The following is a 22,542-nucleotide window of genomic DNA, read 5'->3' on the forward strand; positions in this document are numbered from 1 at the left end:
AATCTTGAAAATAATGACTCAGATTGCAACTTAATTTTGAATACTTAGAAGTCTAAAGTTTATGGCAAACGAACTTCCCTTCAATGTTGTATTCATTGAAATACCAATTGAACCGTTTGTTTGAGAAACTGCATATGTAACATTTTTGGCCAAAATGAGGTTTTTATATATTCTGAATCCTCGTCCAAAAATACGTATTCTGGCAAAAAATACGAAAAAAAAAGTTTCTCTTCTTTTTTGCAGTTTCTCACACAAATGATTCAATTAACTATGCGAGTGAATTTTAGGTTATCCGATGAATCCCTTGCACAAGTCTATGACCATCGGGCACGCAAAAACCAAGAGCACGAATGTTTCCTCCACCTACACGCTGACATTTTCTGGGTGTTATTCCTTCGTTACAAATTGTTATCGTTGTAATTTTTTTCACAGGGAATGGAGTTGTATGGAGCTTGATGACTTCCACCCAATCCACTGTATGCGTCGGTGAGTAGGAGTGGAGTTTAGTCTGATTTTTGTACACAGTTGCACTTGCTCTTCGAGACGCACCTGCATTCAAAGTGCACGCTTAGTATGATCATCACATTCGGACATAATAAACCAAGCATAGCACCTACGCCTAATCAAAGTAATGAAGCACAACTAACTAAAGTTTAACAGTAGTCCAATGCTCATTCTGACTACTATATTTCCTGCAGGGTATTTTCACATGCAGCCCAACAACTAAAAGCAAATTATGAAAGCAAACAGGGGACTATAGTTTCTTAGCTTCCCATTCTGCTTGAAATGTGTGCTTTTTTGCTCACAAGCTTGCACAGCACGCAATCTACATGTAATCAGACCTTATGATTTATTTCTCCATTTTTTAAAGCCATTGTCGTTTTGTTTAATTGCCACACATATGCTATAATTATTTTATTTGCAATACTTATCTTTACCAAGCATACACTCCAATATGCAAAGAGGAACACAAATAGCAGATGTAGAAATGATTGAATATGGTAAATAAATACAATTTTCTGCATTGCAGAAACTACTTAGTAGAATGAACACTAGGGCAGTTCACATTTCAAAAATGTTCGAAAATACCAACTCCCAACAATACCAAATACCAATAGACATTAACATCATTTTGATAATATGGAGTCCTGGCAAAATTTCAGGCAATTCGGTGACCATTTAGGGGTGGCGCGAAGTCAATTTATGTTTATATGGAAATTTGTATGGGAAAAACTTGAAATTTATTCAAGTCTCCCTACAACTGTCAAATCGTGATGAATTCAAATAAACATCCCCAGCCTCCCTTTTTGGAATCTATATAAATGAGGCCTCCGGATAACTTATTAGTTATGAGTGGATTGAACGGTTCTATTAACAATGTGAATATGAGATAAATGGCTAAAATGGTGTAATTAGCCTCAACGTAGCAGTGGAAATATAAATCAAAATTAATGAGTTACCCACTGGTTGAGCTCAAATAGATCCCAAAAATTGAGGTTGGGGATGTTTATTTGAATTCATCACGATTTAAGAGTTGTAGGGGGATTTGAATAAATTCTATGTTTTTCCCATACAAATTTCCATATAAACATAAATTGACTTCGCGCCACCCCTAAATGGCCACCGAATTGCCTGAAATTTTGCCAGGACTCCTATATTATCAAAATGATGCTAATAGATATATGGGAGTTGGAATTTTCGAACATTTTTGAAATGTAAACTGCCCTAATGAACACTCCCTCACTCATGTGTCCTGAGCACCGCTAGGGTACATTAGGGCAACGTAAAAGATCTTCATACTTGGCGGCTGCTCACTTGAATGAACAAATACATATTAATGCCAAAAGGGCATAAAAATTTGCATAAATTTCCTACAAAAATACGCCACTGATTAATAGAACTATTTTTGAACGTGAAACAATTTGAAGGCAACGACACAGCAACAAATCACATTTAAAAAGTTTTTGTTGGGACCCTTATTATGCAATTCAGCGTAATGATTATTAAATCAGTAAGTTATTGCATTTCTTTGGAGGTATTCAGCTTAATAATTTATCTCCCTAAAGGTGAGATTAAAAAATAAATCCCATTTTTAACATTTAAGGTTTTTATCTTCACAAAAGTTGTAGCAAAAGTTCTCGTAATTTCATTACTATTGGAGATATACTACTTTTATGCCAACATGCTTCTAACAAGTTCACCATGTACGCAGACAAGCATGGTGGAGACGCATGGTGCATTGGTCCATCAACCCATTGTGACTAAAAAGGTTTATAAATAAACAAACGTTTTCTGCCAGTTTACTGAAATCTTAAAATATTGCAATTAGCTATCTTAGGTGATAATACTTAATATTTATCTACAACATTATGAATAATTATACAGATTGTTCAATACATATATGAAAAAAAATCAAAATAATTTTGTTGTGACGTGTTTTGCTCCATGAAGCTACTGTAAAAATTTCAGCCAGATCTTTCGAATCCAAGTGGATGCTCAACGAGCATGAAGCTCAAATGGGAAAAATTTACTGAATATATGGAAAAATACATCCCATCCACTTTTTATTGCTCTAGGTCGTGCTGTAGTCATTCAATGCCACTCATCAGGAACACGTATAGTCTTTAAATTATTACGAAGAGGCTCGTGAAAACCATATAAGTGTGGTCCACCCCAATGTCTAATCATTGAAGAGCAATGCGCAAGGGTGAATTGTCGCATTCTACCCCGTTTGGCATAATGGTCGTTTTGCAAAAGGTCATAAGGCATAATTCTTATTTGTGCTTTCTGAATAATAAGTAAGATTTGTCGAGCCATTCAGTTACGTTGTATCCACCATATGGGCAATACATGATAATTAAAAACAGGATTGTGCGGCATGACAAATTAATAAAGAAGCTTCCTGTGAAAACGGGAACATTCCAAATGTTGACACACCTACCAGCAAGATAAATCAGTATTAAGAGCAGGGATTGAATCCTAAAGAGAAAGAACAAGTCTCTCACTTATCATCTCTGTTTACATATACGATATGTAGCATACCGCGAGAGACTTTTTTCGCCAGCTGTCATGATAGAGAACTGATTCGGGAGGCTATACCCCATGATAAATTTCTTTTAGAAAGCTCCAAATGTGGGGAGCACTGGCTCTGATGATGCATTTCAACTTGTTCTACACAGCTGTGCAGTAACCAACACGAAAGGAGCAAAAACAAAGCGAGAATCACCATTTTTCTGTGGAGGCTGCCTATCCGATTCTGTTTTTTCGCACTTGTATACAAGTTTGATAAATTTGTTATCATGGCTTGTTATGATTCGGGACAGTTTTTGCCTCCCTTTTATCGTTGTTCGTTATCTATTGAGAGCGATTTCTGCAAGGGACGTTGCAGCGATGTTCTCCGATTTGGATGAAATTTTCAGGGTTTGTTCATATAGAAGACATTTTGCAAATTTTCTGGTTTTTTCATTGAGGGGAAGTGGAGTAAAACGGACCTTCAAAAAATAATGTAAAAAAATTGCCAAAATCAAAAAAATTGCAATAACTTTGGCGGTGACTAACCAATTTTGTTTAAATTTTGTACGCCTTTTCTACTCAATTGGTACTTTATATCAAGTGATTAATATGGTTATAAAATTATTTACTTCAGGAGAAAATGGGCTTTTTAGATTAAAAAATGTCGTTTTTGCGAAGGGAATATTTTTCACCAACAGATCTAGAATAAAAAACTAAATCCGTATGGCAATGAAAAAAGAGCTTTCATCCCATATATAATTCAAAATCGCAATTTTCTGAAGCACTGTTTATTTGAAAGAAAGTTCGCACAAATTTCGACCCTGCTTATGTTGATATTTTCCGATCTGGTTAAAACTGTCAGAGTTTTTTTTATCTATGTAGAAGTAAAAAATCAGGGTTTTCCCTTAGGGAGAGTGCGGTAAAATAGTCCTGTAAAAATAAAATGTCGAAAATTAATAAATTTGTGTATGTGAGCTCAAGCAGAATATACATTAGTATAAAAACATGACGTATTTCCATTCCAACTTGAAAACTTATTCAAACTTATTTCAGTGCGCCAACTGAAGAACAATCAATTAAATTATAAGTTTCTGCAAACAGTTTGTTTGTAAGCCAGTTTTTAAGAATCGTGACTCCATTTTAATCGATGTTTGAGGATCTGGCTGAAACTGACAAGGTTATTCCTATATGTAGATTAAACTATTTGGCAAAATATTAGGATGGGGAGAGAGGGGTAAAATGCAGTTCCAAATATGATTATCGTAACCGCACTTCTTAGATCTGATTATTCGGACACAACTGACATCTATAGAACTAAATATAGCACCGATCTTCAGAATGATTTGATCTAGAGATTTTGCTAGTTTGCTTCAAAATTCATCCAAGCGTAGTATTTTTATGATTTTTTGTCAGTAAACAATTAAATAAATACTTCACAATCTCTCAATCTCAAAAAAATAACGTCAACTGGTCATCTAGTCATGTTTTTCATATAATATTGCGGCAGAGGAATTGTAAACTTAGCGCCGTCTTGAACTCCCGTTCAAAAATATTGTCCCACCAAAATATATTATCACTAGTTCTTCCACATGTGGGTGACAAGAAGGATGATTCAAGAACGATGTAAAGCACAATCCAATGCTTCAGCTAGTTTCCATCCATTCGGAAGTGTGAACATTTGTTTTGGTACTTCAATGCAGTAGTCTATTCCTCGGTGAAAAAAGCAATAGATAGATTTTTCAAAAAGTATTGCAAGCTGTTATTACCCAAGTAATACTTCTTATCAAACCACACCTTGGATGGTTGGTTGGAAATATGTTCATATAAGGTTAAAAAAGATTTTAGGAGAAAAAGGTTGGTATTCAAAGCATTTTTTTACACATTAACTACACAGTCTTGTTAAGGTACTGAAGCACTTTCAGATGGTGTAGATTAAACCAAAAATAAATCAGTTTTGCTTGGTAATCTTTTAATTAATTAAATACGCGATCTACATTTTACATAGTTCATGAGTGTAGATGAAAAAATCTGAAAATTTGCAAAATGTCTTTATTTACATATATGAACAAACTCTGAAAATTTCATTGAAATCGGAGAATATCGATACAAGAGGGGGTCGCGCTTCTCGCGAACTGACTCTTAAATTAATTTGGCATAAATGGTTAGTTTTGTTTTCATGTAAGAGTATGCCAGAAAACTTGCCCATTTCTCACTATTATTAGAAAAGGAATTCATATTTTCTCATGCGTAATGAAATGTATTTTAAAAAAATGAAATCTCTTTTTCGCGCTCTCCCAAAATGCTCATACATGCAGACTTCTCTTCTCTTTGTCAAGCTGAGTATATTGGTATATAATATTATGGATCTCCAGGCCTTCTATCATGCCATATGTTCTTTTCCTATACAGAACTTATGTATCATTTAAAATTTAAAAAATAAAGAGAGGAAAAATGTTTTTGGAAGAGGATTGTTGCAAAAAATTCACTTTGAAGAATGGATTATATTTTCGCTTGCCTTAAACGTAGTAAATGCATCCTTTTAAAAAAGGAATTGAACGGGGCAAATGCTTGAACTGAAAGAAGGGGTCATAGTCTCTCTGGCTTCTGCTAGACAAATGCATCTTTCGTAAGAAGGAATCATTACTTCCCGTTCCGTAAACCGAGCGAATGTCTAAATTGAAAAAAGGAACCATATCGTCTCTTGCCGTCTGCCCGGCAAATGCATCTTTTGCAAGAAGGTTCATATCAAATCTTCCCTCACCCTAAGCCCAGCAAATGCCCGAATTGGAATAAGGATCCATATCCTCTCTTGCCTTCTGCCGAGCAAATGCATTTTTTTAATGAAAGGAAAATATCTTCTCTTGTCGTCTGCTGGAAAGAAACATTCTTCGAAAGAAGAGACCATATCTTCCCTTGCAATGAATCAAGCAAATGCTTGAATTGAAAGAAGAAACCATATCATCTTTTGTCTGCTGTCGGGAAAATGCATCCTTTGAAAGAAAGGATCATATATTCCTTTGCATTAAACCGAGCAACTACCTGAATTGAATAAAGGAACTATAACCTAGCAAATGCTTTATACTTTATAGGTACTTTATCATATTTTGCCTTCTGCTGGACCTTCTGCCATGCTTAGAAGGAAGGGATCATATTTTACCTCTCCTTAAACCGAACAAAATCCTGAAATTAGAAGAAGAAACCATATCGTCTTTTGCCATCTGCCGGGCAAATGCATCCTTTGAAAGAAGGAATCATATCTTCTCTTGCCGTCTGACGGTAAAATGCATCCTTTGAAAGAAGGAATCAATTCTTCCTTACCTTTAACCGATCAAATCCATGAATTGAAAGCAGGAACCATATCGTCTTTCGCCTTCTGACGGGCAAATGCATGCTTTGAAAGAAGGAATTATATCTTCCCTTTCCTTGAACTGAATGAATGAACATTGAAAATAAGAACCATACATATTTATTCCCCTTGTGTTATTTCGGGCAAATGCATTATTTAAAAAAAGGAATCGTATCTTCCTTTGTCATATGCCGGGAAAATTTATCAATAGAAGAAGAAAGCGTATACTTTTTTAGACTTATGCACGACAAGGTGTGCTTTTAAAGAGATGATTATATCTCCTGCAAAAAATTCTATATCATCACTATTATCATCACAAATATTGCCCTCCGCTCGCTTTTGAAATACACTTCTATAAAACATTCTCCATGCCTGCCGTATCATAACGGAACTATCAAATCTATACTTTCATGCATTTCCATATCATTGTAAAAATTCTAATAAAATATTGTTTGCTCTCGAGCACTTATAATTTTGCTATTCGAGTTTCCGTCTTTTGCAGTTTGTCTTAGTCAACGACGATCTTGCTAATGACCCAGAGGTAAAAAGAAGTTAAGTGGAAAAGGCAGATAATAACAATTTCATGAAGTCTACCAATGTTTCTTCGAGCAGTGAGTTGATACAATCTTTAATTAAAAACAAAACAATTTAAAGCATCTCTCTCGTAATGTTCAAGCGCCAATAATTGTAAATAATTGAACGTATTATGCATTATGCTAAATGATCATTATGCTAAACAGATATTATGCGAAACGACCATTATGCCAAACGACATTATGCCAAACATCCCTCATGCGAAACGGCGTTATGACAACGACTTTATGCCACTCGCTGATTGATCATCTTTAGTGAAGAGTCTGACTCTTTAGTCAAGAGTCTGATTCAAGACACTTTCTTAATGGGAGTTTGGTAATAATTTTGGGCTCTGTTCGGGCTGCATCACATAATTAAATTCAAATTGAACATAAGCGTGACATTCCGTTTTTTTTTTAATCAAGAGTTTGGGGGTTATTTGTCTCGGATAAGAGCAAATTTTGTTTTGTCTCATTGAGGAGATTTGTTTTATCCCGTATAAAGGATGGACAGGCCGTTTCACCTCGAATAGAAGCAGACTTCCTTAAAAGTGCATGTTCGAAAATAAAAAAAAACTCCCGGTCATAAGAATCGCAGATGCTCAATCAATAAGAGCAAAAGAACATCTGTCGAAAACCCCGAGCAGCATATATATTGTAAACAAGTTTTCGTTGCACATATATAACAAAATTTAGTCATTTATGAATTAATGTCACCAAATCGGTCTAAATTGTGTTGCTAGAGACAATTCGATGTCCACCAAAAGTAGTCTTGCTCTGTGAGCAGGGTTATGCGGAGATTATTTATCCATCACTTTTATGTAAATTTGTTCTGAGTTTAATTCGGAAAATGAGACTCAGCCCTAGTAGTTTTAGAGGACGGTTCTGGCTGCAAAACCTTCCTTCGTACGTTCTGTGAGATGATGAGCCATAGTCCAATTAGATATGTATACAAACGATTTTATAATGGCTGGACTCTCTAGGTGAAACTGGTGGGTAGACTTGATCTCCCTTTCTCATTTCTCATTGTAAATCAATTTTACTGTCGTGCAACAGTATGTAAATTGTTTCTCTACTATTTCATCCGCAAATATGGTATTTTCGTAATATGACATTTTTTGAAGTTGAACTTAAATTTTGATATTATTAGTATCAGTCACATCCTAGGTTACATTTCATTTAATCAAGAAATATTACTTTAGAAGGAAGGAGGAAGCACTCAAAAAATATGGCGTTTTAATGTAGCACAACTTAATTTTTTTAACGCTTTAGAAAAAAATATTTTATGTGATACTTTATTAGGTCGTTTTTAATTATTTGCGGTCTACTCCAAATTTTGACAGTACAACAATAGATTCTAATATCTAAATTTTAAATAGAACGCAACCAGTGAAACGTTCCTATTGGTCAAGTTTATAAATGGTCAGGGTTCTGCAAAATCACAACAAGGGGTTGCTCATAAACCATATTTTCACATTTTTAAACCCCCTCCCCCTAGTAGACTCACGTAGACTTTTCCGGGTCTCGTCTCCTGTGATTTCTATTGATAATCCTAAACCTTCCCATTGCTACTCCAAAGAATTCTTTGTAAAAATTCCGTAGATTTCCTTGAACGTTTTATAAAATATCTCGTTGGAATTCCAAAAAGCTTTCATTAAACAATACCCGGGCAGAAGCCATGAACAGAATAACAAAACATGATATGGACTTGATTGATATAAAAGATAAAGGAAAAAGCAATAATATCAATAATTTGCACCGAAATATCATTCAAATATCAAGATATGGTATGGATAAGAACAAGTCATTAGCACATGATATTGATCACTTCTTACAAATGATATTTTAGTGATATTTTTGTCTGATTTTTTATCACATATTTGATATTATTGAGCTATTTTCGTCTGTTGGGGTAATAAGACTTTCCCGTGGAAACTCTGAAGAATTTTAGAAATAAAGTGGACATTTCAAAATATTTCTAATGGAATTTTATAATAATTTCCCATGGAATTAAAAAAAATCCTTGTTAAGGAAATTCCAAAGAAATTTCGCATGATTTTCCGTATTTTATATTTTATATTATAATTCCCAAATATTGGTCATTGCTAAAGTAAAACTTCTGTTCGGCCCTATTCTTGACAATTATACAATTATAGGAAAATGTAGTCACAAAAAATTGCAACCAACATTTGTGGTACGTGCACACATGTAGTTTGCCCAGCATATGATTCACTTACATGTACATTTGAACATTTGCATACCTTCTTGAAATTCAAAAACATATCATATGTTGTTGCGGAGATTATAGTTTTTCGTTTACCACTTGCAGATCCAGTTACCGTCGCAAGAAAAGGAAAATGCGACGGGCTCAGTCAGCAGCCGAGTTCAATGAACCTCGAACGGAAGTGCCGACTGCAACGGCGGCAAGCAAACGAATGCTTTTCAGGTGAGATTTATTCATAAGAAACAATAAGATATCATTTTGTATTGGGAGAACAGGCCATTTAGGCAGCTGACGTCTGTAGCTCGGCCGCATTCCATCCTAACATCTTGATTTTTTTGTACATCATTTTGTACATAAACCAACTGAAACAAACCATCTACTAAAAACCAAGTAATTCGGGCCATCATTATAAGACTGAAAACTCATAAGGCTAAACATGAAAGGCTGAAATAACAAAACGCTGAAATCTTTAAAGGCTGAAAAGAGATTTGAATGCTACATGCCTCATTTGACATTAGGAGCACAATAGCAACGCACAAATAAAAAATAATTCGAACTATTCTTTCGATACTTTAAAGCCTTCTACATTTCAGACTTCTGATTCGTTTCAGCTTTCTGACTTTTCGAGTTCAGCTTTATGTGTCTCAGCCTTTCATTGGACACCCAGTAGTTCGGTAGTAATAAATGTTCTAGGATGCTTAGATGGGCTGATTGTCTAAAACTATCAAATACACTGGATTCTGTTTTTACACGATTTACATTTTCTCAATTTTCCACTTCTCCTAAATGTTTAGCGCATATTAATAATCATGTGATTTTTCTTTGATTTATTCAGGATTTTTTCAAATATGTTGCGAAGATTTTGGTGGTAAATTGAAGTCACACGATCAAAAATGCGAGCGAAAAAATCGTATAAAAACAGAACCCTGTGTATTTAAAAACTCCCAATGGCTAAATGGTAAACAAACGATTCCACGATTGATATACATCACAAATTGCAGTTTGAGCAACCATTTGTAAATCGCGATTTACTAATACAAACATTATTCTAGACATTGCAATAGTTCCAAATAATTCCGCCAACTAACTCCTTTTTTCTCAACACTCTTCCGCTTTCCACAGAGGCCGCTCAGTCAGCTCGGACCACGACAACAACTCGGAATCGGAACACTCCGAACGTTCACCGTTGGTTAGCGCCAAACTGGACTCGCTGGCCAAGTTGCTGTTCAGCAGAAGTCTGCTCCAGGAAGGGACCAGCTCGTCCGCCAAAGACAATGATTCGCCGACAAGGTTTCTATTCCAACACCCCTTTCTAAGAACACTCGTATCAATATAGCTCTCTCGCATCGCTCTTTCACGTATAATATAAAACATACATATTATGTAGTGTACCTTTATGACAGTTTACTTTATTGTTGGTTAATGTTACGTATATGCTGCATTTGGATGTAATTCACACTTTACACTTCCTAATTTGAAAAATACTTCCTTTTCATTATTGCTAGTTTCTGTTCGAACAAATACCTATCGTTCTACTTCGCTGCCATGATTTTTCATTTTAATTTAATTGGTTCTGTATAATTTCCTTTTCCGGTTAACTTTTTCCTCAATAGCAGATTAATTTTTTTATTCCTGAATAATTAGCTGTTTCCAATTTCATAGTTGACAATCAATTTAATTCATTTTAGTTTTACATTATACTTAGAATAGCTAGCAGATTATGCCAGCAACTGCTTAGACGATAACTGGAAGGAGCAATAAGATGGTCTGGATGTATTGTACCCGATTCAGAGTAGCAAGTATAGGAAGAAAAACGTTACTGCCTCGTTTTAATTTGTTTAGACAATACTAACATTGCTAATAAAATAATGAGGTTTACTTTACAACGAATGCAAACGAATCTCCCCAATCTGTCTAAAATTATATTTAAAGAGCGTTTAATTAATAGTACCTTTATTATGCGATTGGTGTCTTCCAGGCGCTTTTCGGGAACTACATTTTATGAAAGGAGGGGGGAAGTATATTTTATTCCTGCATTCCCGATTTTTTAAAAAGATCTGGATAAAGTTTGAGTACGCTGTTTGATGATTATTGTGACTTGGAAGCTTGAAGAAAAAAAAAACAGTTTCAACCGACTTTTTAGTCATATTTGGTATCACTCTAACTTAACAAAGAGCAAATTTTTAGAGACAATGTCATACGCATATAACTGTACAATTTTTTCATAGCGTCTTTTTTTTTCTAGCTTTAATTTAATACTTGAACTATCGAGATATAAGCGAAAATATAGTATGTTGAGTTAGAAACCATGTTCTACTATACAAAGCAAAAATAAATCTTGCGTTTTTCCTCATCACCCCTGTGCAACTTCAAGTAGGCCTTGACCTCTAGTCAGGTCGTTTTTAGATCGTTACTTGATGAAATTGTGTAGCAATCAGTGGTAAGCAGGATATTATGAAACTTTGGGGCCAGCCATAAAGTACGTTACCTTTTAGAGGGGAAGGGGTTTCTAATACAAAAAACTAGACGAAGAGGGTTTAATACCTACTTTTTGCGTGACGTACCATTTGAATCTTCCTATCAATGCTTGTAAGTATAAACGTAGAAACATGGGAGGAAGATACAGTATCAAAAAATAGTTTTGTTAATGACGAATTTAGTTCCACCCACTTTCAATATTAAGGCAACGAGCAGCTGTCATCTTTTAATTCTACGCTTGCTGTGACACAGCAACGCTGAAATCAAAAGGTCACAGTTATTCTTTGCTGTTGTTGAAATGAATCGCCTACTTTGAGCAGCACACTAGGAGTTAACTTTTAGAAATCAGTATGGCGAAAGGCATCTAATGTTCAATATCTCGAAAATAATCGTCTTAGTCGAAAAAATATTTGGTAGGCATAGTAGCAGACACCTTCCTACAAAACTGGTACCAAATAGTTTTTCGTGAAAAGTTCCTACTGTTGAGAAAACCCGCGTTAGATGTCTTTCGCCATACAAACTTCAGGTGGTTAACTCATGCTGGCTATTTTTACATATACGATAGCGCCTGGATGCTGGCAGCGGCGGGTAGGAAACCAGCCACTGTATGTGATTCATTGCTACCTCTGAAAATGCAAGGTACAATTTATTTAGATTCCGGAGCAAGCCGAAAACTAAACTCATGTCAAATTAATAATTGTGCCGCTTATTTTTAGTTTCAACGAAAAATAAGCGCCAGATAGTAGTCGCCCAAGAAAAACATACCTCCAGAAAAAAAAACGTCGTTTTGATTTTTTTTTAATATTCGGCCACCACGTGGTAAATTCTGGCGGTGAATGCTTTGATAGCCCGTGCTATTTGTACAGCGGATAAATTCTACACATCTATGAGAGCCTTGAAAAATGATCACAAAAGTTTTCATTTTGTTGCAAGTCACAATACCTAAGGCTAATAAAACGAAAATGACACGTAGATAAAGTCTGGTCGATTCAGATGGCGCCTGCGATGATTGTTTTTTCTTGTTGTCCGACAACAGTATTTATTTAATTTGATGTGTATTATCGAGAGCTTCCTCCCAGGTACAAACAGTTTAGTCATAAGGAGTAGGTCGAACAATGTACCATGCATCTCCATATGCTTGTATGCTTATACTACAGTCGACTATCTACATCTCGACATTAATAGGAACATAGAGATGAGAGAGATCAAATAATGGAAGACGCATTGAAATGAATTATTGGCAGTGGCTGATTTTCTACCCACCGCTTCCACATCCAGGCGTTATCGTATATGCGCAAATAGCCAGCATGAGTTAACCGCCATATATTTGTTTGGCGAAAGACATCTAACGCGAGTTTTCTCAAAATAAGGAACATTTCATGAAAAACTATTTGATAACGGTTATGAAGGATGGTGTCCGCTACTACGCCAACCAAATATTTTTTCGATTGAGGTGCTTAATTTTGAGAAATCGAACCTTAGATGCCTTCCGCCATACTAATTTCAGAAAGTTAACTCCCCAAGTAACATTTTAAGTTTTATAACGCTCTTGAAGACCATAATTTACTCTACAAGAGTGTTATAAAACCAGTATAAAACCAAAATGTTACTAGGGTCCCAACGTGCCGCTGTAAGCACACTCAAAGCAGTCGATTCATTGCTACTAGATTCCAAAATGCTCGTTGCTATGAAAAACTACAACAAAGCATATGTCAATCCTTGTTTTTGATTGTTTTGTTATTTTCCAAGGATGGTCTAGTAGCCTAGGAATATGAATATATCGACATAGGGAGAGTAAATCTTGGACAAAATATGACCAGAACACATCATGATAAGGAGGTTATCGAGATGCAGAAAGCAAAAATGTGTGTAGAATGAAGAAACCACGAAAACCATCGACATAGGGGGAGAGATCGAGATGTAGAGAGTCGATTGTACAATGAACATATTAAAAGGTTTTCCCAAACACACGCAACGCGACTGTTACCGCGCTTCCATACCAATGGCGACATAATCGCAGTCGCCAAGCAATGCCAACAGTCGTGTCGCGTGTGCTTGGAGGGCCCCTAATAGTTCTCCCTAACAAAGACGATGCGACAGTCGCCGTCGCTTAGCGACTGCAATTCTGTCGCCGTTGGTATGGAAGCGTAAATGGAATACTGCATGCAGCGACCCAGCGATAGAGTCGCGGTGACTAGTGATGAAATTCTTAGGTTTGGAAGAGCCTTAAATCTGGTTGGCATAATACGTAATAAAACTCCAAAAGTAATTAAATTACGGGTTTAACATATTCGGCAAAATTTCCCTTGTATGTTATTATTGATTGTTTATCCAACTTATTTTTCATTGGACATTTAGGAGAGGGAATTATTCCTTTGAGACAAACCCTCTTCTGGCACAAAACCTCTTAATTTTTACAAGAAACCGTCAGGAAAAAACTTAATTCTAAAGACTTATTCGGCATATAAGGCTCGAGGAAATTAGCACCACAAAACATCATGGAGCAGTTCTTCAGCACTGGAAAGAAATTTAAAAAATATCAAACGAAATACGAAATCTCATTGAAAAAGAGGTAACTAAATTTCAAAATAGAAAATAGAATGAAATTTTCACCCTTTACTATCCCGTACGGAAACTTGAAATTCTAGTTATGAGATTTCATTCAAAAATATTTTTATAAGAAATGAAACGTGAACAGATCATTAAAAAATGAAAAAACTTCTATTGACACATATTTTTAAACTATTTTTTTAAATAGAATGATATTAACATCCTTTAACAGTGGAATGATAGCCAATTATCAATGGAATATTTTTATTTTATTTCATTAAGTTCTGATGAAAATATTTTACGATTACATAATACACCAGAACGAACAAATAATTTTGCTAAGCAATCAGCTTGTTCATGACCATGAATCTGAGCAGATCCAAAAATGTTTAATAATTGAGCCTAGAGAATGTGAATTGAGTAATGAGTAATGATAATTCATTAATAAAAATGGATCCGGTGATTGAAATTTATTGAAATAAGAGCATGAACATAAAATTTCGGGAACGAACATGAACGAACTAATAATTAAACGCGCTAAAACCACAATTTCATCTACCATGCAAAGTGCTATTTCGACCTTTTGAATGCACTTTTCTAATTACTATTCAAAACGCATGAAGGCGTCGTTTTAAATGCAAGAAATGAACACCCCAAGTAGATAATCTTCTTCTTATTGGCATTACATCCCCACACTGGGAAAGAGCCGCCTCGCAGCTTAGTGTTCATTAAGCACTTCCACAGTTAGTATAGAACCCAGCCACCCTCAGCATGGTCTTGCTTTGTAGCCGCGCGTCTTACCGCATGGCTAAGGAGGGCCCCAAGTAGATAATAATAATAATGAAATTGAGTAAAAATATCGATTTGTCGTCTTATAGTCGGGAAAATATTTCAAAACAACATCCCAACTACAAATATATTTTCTTCATTCGAATGAAGATCGCTTCCATATTTAACATTCTGTAAGGTAAACACAAAGTTATCCAACAACTAAGTGCAGAAAAAATAAAACAACAAGGTCAAGGGTCCACTACTGCGCTAATTGGAGCAATGAAAGAATTTAACGAATAGTTTCACCCTTCCTCGAGATTTGTGCTGCTCGTTCTTCATGTCATGAGCTTCATTATGCACCAGTTCGTCAAGCAACACAACTCATCTATGCGGGCATGTCAGACAGATGGAGTCACCGATGTAAAATTCGCGTTGCCCTGTTGATGGTAATGAAGAAAAACATCTTAATGCTCTCTTTTTCATTTACCGTTTACAACGACTGTTAGAGTCCTAGTTTTAGATTACCGCATCTTATTTTGGTCGATTTAAATTCTGTTTTTTATTCTTTTTAGTTTTTCAGTTTCAAAACTACACACCCTGCGCACCCTCTCCAATTGATAGGAAAATTCCACTCCATAGTTGAAAGCAAACCGAAAATTAATCAACAATAAGGAAACACCCTATCGATAAGAATTGTATAATTGTAATAAGCTAATCGTAAGAATAAAGTGCTAGAGATCAAAATTGTTATTTGATTGAAAAAAAACATCAATGTCATGTATCAAATAAATTTCAAATCCTCAAAAATATGTACATTCTACACATAAAAACAAACTACACAAAAGACAATTGAAACCCATTTCGAAAATGGAGTGCAGTTTCTTCCAAACATACCACCACTCTCCGATTAATTGTAGCTCTCTTTTATCGTACGTTTCATTTTCTCCAAGCTATACATATCTTCTCTAGAAAACCATTTTACTACCGTTTTACATTCCATACTGTATACTATAACATGGTTGTTGTTGTTCAGAGTTAATTGCTAGAGCTCTTTCTTCACACTTATTAGTTCAACAAAACAGGCACATTGTGACACCATATTTACCAGACCATTCCCCCTAATGAACGAGCAATACGATATAGCCCGAGCTGTGAACTTCCGATATACAAAAGCGTAGATCACCGCTCCATCCCACCATCCCGCTCTGGAGGGTGGACCGGATATGTCCAATCCCGCCCGGCCAGCAATTTTCGTACTCCGATAGCATCAGTTTACTATAACTAGGTTCGTCTACCGTGTGCCGGATGATGGTGCAACAAACGCTGTGCGAGAGTGTTGGGCTATCATGTTGGACATTTTACGTGTTTATCTTCCCCTCGATATCAATATTCTAGACAGACAGTGTCTTTGCACTTCCCATAGCAACGTGTCTCATCAAATCTGAGTTTGTTTTGTTGTTGTCTCCCGCCCTCGCTCGTCAGTACAGAATATATTTAATCTCTTTGTCTTCTACCTTCTATCAAATTACGTCTTCCCAACTGTCGTGATGTTGTGAATATGGGTCCGTAAAAGCATTTTGTAAGTGTGCATCTAATCCAAGTGATTGAGTCATATCGATGTTGTTAATGCTCCAGTGTCACCGAAATATGTACAGTACCTTTTCTACAACCAATGCATCATATATGTAATACTCTATCTATTCTTCAAACAGATTTAAGAAATATTTACCGTTTCTCAGACTTGACAATTGCCTTTAAACTTGACCCTGATTAACTGCATATTATTCGGCAACTCGGCCGTACGAAAAGTCTTTTTTTAGTTAACTTGGTCTCGCATATGCCCAGCACATGTTTCCGAAATGATACTAAATTTGCCAAAAAAAATCCACGTGTCTTGGAGGGACTCCAACCCTCAACATCCTACACTCTAGATATGCGTGAAAACCCCTACACAACAAGACCACTTAAAGGTCACGTACGTTTGCAAAAAGCCACTAGAATCCGAGTACCAACCTCCACCTCGGTTAGCTCTTTTTAGCAAATTGAATATCTATCTTTCGGGTGTATGGATGTTACTGTTTCAGCCCGATCCTAATTTTCATTTGAAAAACTATTTGTCTCATTATTTTTAGAAGCATTATGGGCTTCCCAAAACATTCAAAACAGTCATTGGCAATAGATTTGTTTACATTCACTCTAAGTGAGTACAACAATCTAAGGATTTCAGATATAAATCTAAGATTTTAGTTTTTTTTTATTACAATCAAAGTTCAAGGAATATGTGCCTACTAATGAAAAATCCTATAGCATCCCGATTGTATACAATGGAGGAACTATCGTTGGTGAAGTGAACTCGAGGTGGATTATAACACGGAAGACAAAGATCTGATGACATGTAGTTGAGATAAACTCTCAAGAATCTTGAACGACAAGTCAGTTCAAGCATTTTATCGAATTTATCTAGAACAAGTGTGTTATTTGTTCCACATTTGATCAGTATTATAAGTGAGAGCCCCCAGTAACGGTGCTTTAAAGAAGTGACTCCAGCAAGCACCTCCAGGCTCATGTTATGCGTTGAATGCATACAGCCAAGGGCAGTACGCAAACAACGATACTGAATTCGTTCCAATTGGATCAGGTGGCAATCAGCTGCTGAGAGGAAGCAGAAAGAGCCATACTCTAAAACAGAGAGAAAAGTCGTTCTATAGAGTTTGATGAGGTCTTCCGGGTGAGCACCCCATCATGTTCCGGAGATAGAACGTAGAAAATGGATCCTTTTTCGACATTTCTCTATAAAATACTCAATATGTAGTTTCCAAGTACGTTTGGAATCAAACACGACCCCAAGGTATTTAGAAGATAAAGATTGGTTGATGTCATCATTCAACAGCTAGAGTTTCAGTTGAGCAGGATACCGCTTCTTAGTAAACATAACCAACTTTGCGGTGAAAACTCGATCCCTAAATGTCTGGCCCAAACAGTCACTCACCTCTTAGAGAGACCACGGCATCATCTGCAAGTTGTCTGAGCGTGCATTGACCTTCCAATCAATTGTCAATATCTTTATATTAGAAATAGAAATTATAAAGCATAGCATACATAGAAATTATAAAGCATGGAACTTAAACATGATCTTTGGGGAAGGCCCATGTAACTATTTCTGGAAGTCAGTCTGCCAAGTGTGAAATTCATTTGTTTTTCTGACAACAAATTATACTAGAAATTATTTAAAATTACGGGTAGTCCATTACTGTGCAGATTGTCTGAAAGTACTTCTATGGAAACTGAATAAAAAGCGCCCTTAATATCCAAGAATACTGAAGCCAATTGCTCCTTGTGTAGGGTGACCATATGAAATTTTCCCAAAGGAGGACAATTCACCCAAATCATAGCGAAAAGGAGGACATTTGGTTAAAAAGGAGGACATAAAAAATAACGATCGAATTTTGATTTCAAAAACAAAAGATCATATATCAATGCGAATAAGTGCATAAAGTGGAGGTCATTTACGTACAATTTGCGTGAGCTCAAACAGAGGAATGTGCTTCCACCTTGTACACTTATTCGCTAGCTTATGTAACCAAGGTTGTTAACGATCATTCAGTAATTTGCGTTCGATCATTTAGTAGTTTGTCAATAACACATTCCAGAAGCTGAATTTCAAAATGTGTTGTATGGTGGACTTTTAGTGCGAAGGTTTTTCTACAACTCTGCCTAATAGTTCGTTGTTTGAATTCCACTAGTAACGGAGTTATAGCTATAGTTTCAGTAACTTAGACTAAATGATAACAAAATTCCAATCATTTGGTTTGAGTTACTGCAACTAGCGCTCTAACTCCGTTATTAGTTGAATTCTAATAACGTACCATTAGGCAAAGTTGTAGAAAAACTAGAGGACTATCGCCTCCCATAGTCTCTGCCTCCATTCTCACCTCGCAAGGTGGAAGGACAATTACTGCTTATGCTAACTTAGAACTAATAGCAAATTAGAAAAAAATATCAGAAAAAAATAAATCATTTTTTTATAACTAATCCCACTCTGTATCAGAGAGATGGGAGAACAATAAAACAATGCCATTCACTTATCTGCGCTTGCTGCTGTAGGTTAGGGTTTTAGTACCGGGAGTACCGGTACCGGAATTCCCGGGAGTACCGACCAATTTTCGGTACCGAAATACCGGTACTAGCTTAATGAAAGTACCGGTATTTCCAGTACTAAGGAAAAAGTTTTGGTTAAAACTTCCGATGGTTAAAACCACATTATTTGAATGAAGCAGCTAGTAAGAAAGATATTAATTTTTTTTACTAAAATTTCAAACATCTGACAATAGAGGTAATAAACTATAGAGGACGATTGTCGCTACCTATCTATCAAAACGTACTAATTTTTCCTTCGTTGACATTTAGTGACCTATCCTTGCCAGCAAAAGACAGCGACAATCAATTAGGACACACGTCAGGCGTCCGATGACGTACCTCAAGACAATCAAACCGCAACGACATCGTCACTAGACCTGTGCGCCGGTTATATCATCGGCGGCGGCGGCGTGGTGGTCACTTTTGCCCCGGCGGCGGCGTGAACCGGCGTGGATGAAAAAATCAATGGCTGAAAAAATCAATTTTACCGTGGATTTTTGGATAACGGGCTTTTATTCACACGGTAGGAATCGCCCGTATAAAAACCGACTTCAGTGGATTAAAATTGCCATATTCTGCGTTTGCCGATCATCAAACAGCACATTCAAAATAGTCAATTGCCGGCGATACTAATCAATACCTGATTTCAAAATGTTATTTGAATTACCACTATTTTGTTACTCTTTGATTTTGATTAATCAAATTTTAACAATAAATCCTACTTTACTTTTTCGTGACCCCTAAGTGACGAATTAGATTTCGGTGTCATAGAGCAAATTGGTAATAATTTTTTTCAAAAGTTATTTAAAATTTAGGATTTAGATACACTTCAGTAGTTTTGATCTCAAAATAACTAAGTTTCCGAAAAAATCTAATATTTTCCTGAAATTTGCCTAAATATGCCAACAAAGCGATTGGTGGAGTTTCTGAAAGAATTTCTGGAGGAAACTATGATTTTTTTAAATTCCTACAGGCATTTCTCAGTAAATTTTATTAGGAATTCCTTTGTAAAATCCTATGACAATGTCTGCAGAATTTTTCTATTTTAGATAGAATAATCCATTCAGGTTCTCTTTGGGAAATTCCTTTAGTAAAACATAAAATATATTCATTCGGAAATTTATTAAAGAATGAACTATTTTCTGATGGAATTCCTAAGAGAATTTTCTAAAGGACTTTCTGAGAAAAATCCTGAAGTAGTGTTGAAAAGTGTAGTAGGATCCTTTTAAGAAAATTTTGAGCAGATCCCCACAGATATTTCGAAGGAATTCCTAACAGTATTTCCAAAATGCATCAGCAGCTGCTTCCGCATCTTCCTCGATTGTACACCCCATAGCCAACGACATGTTCCAGGTTCTTTGCAAGTTCTTTTGCTGGTCTCTCCTCCTGCATACGCACTACATGTCCAACCCACTGTAATCTGTCTTATTTTATCAACCTGCCTATGTCTGCATTTTTGTATACTTGGTTTAACTCGTGGTTCATTCATTCGTCTGCTCCATTTACCATTTTCCACCACGCTGCCAAGTATTGAGCACAGTATTTTCAACTCAAACACTTTGAGAATTTGATAATGTGCATCTTTTAACGTCCATGATTCATGTCCGTACAGGACGACTGGACGAATCAACGATGTGTACAGAGCTAGTTTTGTCAGTGTCTATAGGTAGCTTCATGAAGTTACAAATGAATTTTCTGGAGGAATTTTCAAAGGATTATCCTGAGAAATTCTAGAATTCGTATGGGAATTTCAGGAACAATTATTGTCAAAGAACTCCGAAGGAATATCAAATTGATTTTCAAAGAAATTCCAAAGCAAAATTCCGAAGCTGACAGAAATTTCCGAAGTAATCCGTTAATAAATTTCTGAAGGAGTTTTTAGAGATTTTTTTTTGAATTTTGAAACAATTTCCTAAGGAATTCCTGAAACATTCTCTGTAGATATTTCAAAAAGAAGGATTTTCAGAAGGTATATCCGAATTTCTGAACGAAGTCTTGACGGAATGTCTAAAGGAATTTTCGGAGATATCTAAGACTGTCAAAAGTTTCTTCAGGAGTTACTTTGAAAAAAACCTTCAGGGACTTCTACGAATATTCCTTCAGGAACTTGTTCAGGAATTCTTAAGGAAATTTCGTCCTAGCACTTTTCAAGGAATTCCAAAAGAGTTCTTAGAAGAATTTCTTGAGGAATTTTCGGGAAAACCCCTTAACGATTTTCCCAAGGTTTTCTTAAACAAATTTCTGAAGGAACTTTTTCCGAACTAATTCCTGAGAGAAATTTCAGAATATAGCTGAGATAATTTTCGAAAGACTTTCTGGAATTCGTTTTCGGAGGAGTTTTTGTAGAACTTCTTGAGGTTATATCCGAGGGAATTCCTGGACGAATCTCCATAGGATTTTTTAGAGAATTACAAAAAAAAATCCTGTAGAAATCTAGGAATTACTTCAGAAATACCAGTAGGCATTTCCTCTGAAATTCTATTAAAAATTTCTTCAAAAATTCCTTTGAGAATTCCTCCGGATATTCTTTCAAATATTTCTTCAGAAATTCCTTTAGGGGTTGTCCATAACCCACGTAGACTCTTGAGGGGGAGAGGGTTCAAAAAAGTCTACGTCAGTCTACAAAGGTGGGCGGGGGTATACGAAAAGTCTACGTAGACTATTTTTTTTTCGGAAAACATTTCATACAGCAGCTTTGTGCGAAGTTCACTTGTTTGATTTTTTTTCGATCTTTCCGTTTTTTTTTGCAAGATTTTACCGAAATAATCTCTCGAATCTCGTATGGATTTCACTGAAGGATTTCTGAACTACGGATTAAAAATATCATGATTTCAACAGCAAATTCTTCTGTGTTAAGCAGGAAAATTCTCCAAAGTATTCTAAAAAATTTCAAAATTTCCACTTGGATTACATTGATTACATTGTAGATTCTACTAAAATATCATTTGATTGTCGGCAGGAACTTATTTAGAAACTACAAGTGATTCTTTAGAATTTACATTGGGAATTATGTCGCACTTCGACAAAAACTATTAAGAATTTACAAAGGAAGCATTTTGGAATATCCAAGAAGAAGTCTTTGGGATTTCCAAAAGACATTCTTTAGAACTTGTAAGGGGAATTCTCCGAAATTTCCGTGAGAAATTCTTCAGAATTTCCACTGAAGATTTTCTAGGAAGTTCCCGGTAAATTTTCTGAAATTCTTGGAATTTTCGCGAGGAATTCTTTGGACATACATATAAGCGAAATTCTTCAAAATTTAACGGCAATTTCTTCGGCAGTTCTAATGAAAATTCTTTGGAATTATCGATGGAAAAAGAAATTGTTGAAAACTTTTCTTTTTTAAACTTTTCGGAATTATCACGGAGAGATCTTTGGCGTATTACCTGGAAACTTTGAAGGTTATCAATCGGGAAATTCTACGACAAACTTTTTGGAATGTAGACTTGACG

The 22,542-nt window shown here is 35.8% G+C and overlaps 1 protein-coding gene across 6 annotated transcripts in view; it reads left to right on the forward strand.

The window, feature by feature from the left end:
• LOC134213299 (uncharacterized) overlaps positions 1–22,542 on the forward strand; it is a 139,397-nt gene that overhangs the window by 73,690 nt on the left and 43,165 nt on the right. For 3 of the 6 annotated variants that reach the window (XM_062692245.1, XM_062692246.1, XM_062692243.1), the window contains exons 4-5: positions 9,260–9,376; positions 10,277–10,444. The exons of 1 other annotated variant lie outside the window; for it this stretch is intronic. In XM_062692245.1, the coding sequence (XP_062548229.1) occupies positions 9,260–9,376; positions 10,277–10,444 (285 nt within the window). Of the gene's footprint in view, positions 1–432; positions 487–9,259; positions 9,377–10,276; positions 10,445–22,542 lie in introns of all 6 variants that reach the window. 2 more of the 6 variants (XM_062692241.1, XM_062692242.1) reach the window with 1 other exon arrangement.

This window comes from Armigeres subalbatus, chromosome 2, assembly GCF_024139115.2.
Source record: "Armigeres subalbatus isolate Guangzhou_Male chromosome 2, GZ_Asu_2, whole genome shotgun sequence".
NCBI lineage: Eukaryota > Metazoa > Arthropoda > Insecta > Diptera > Culicidae > Armigeres > Armigeres subalbatus.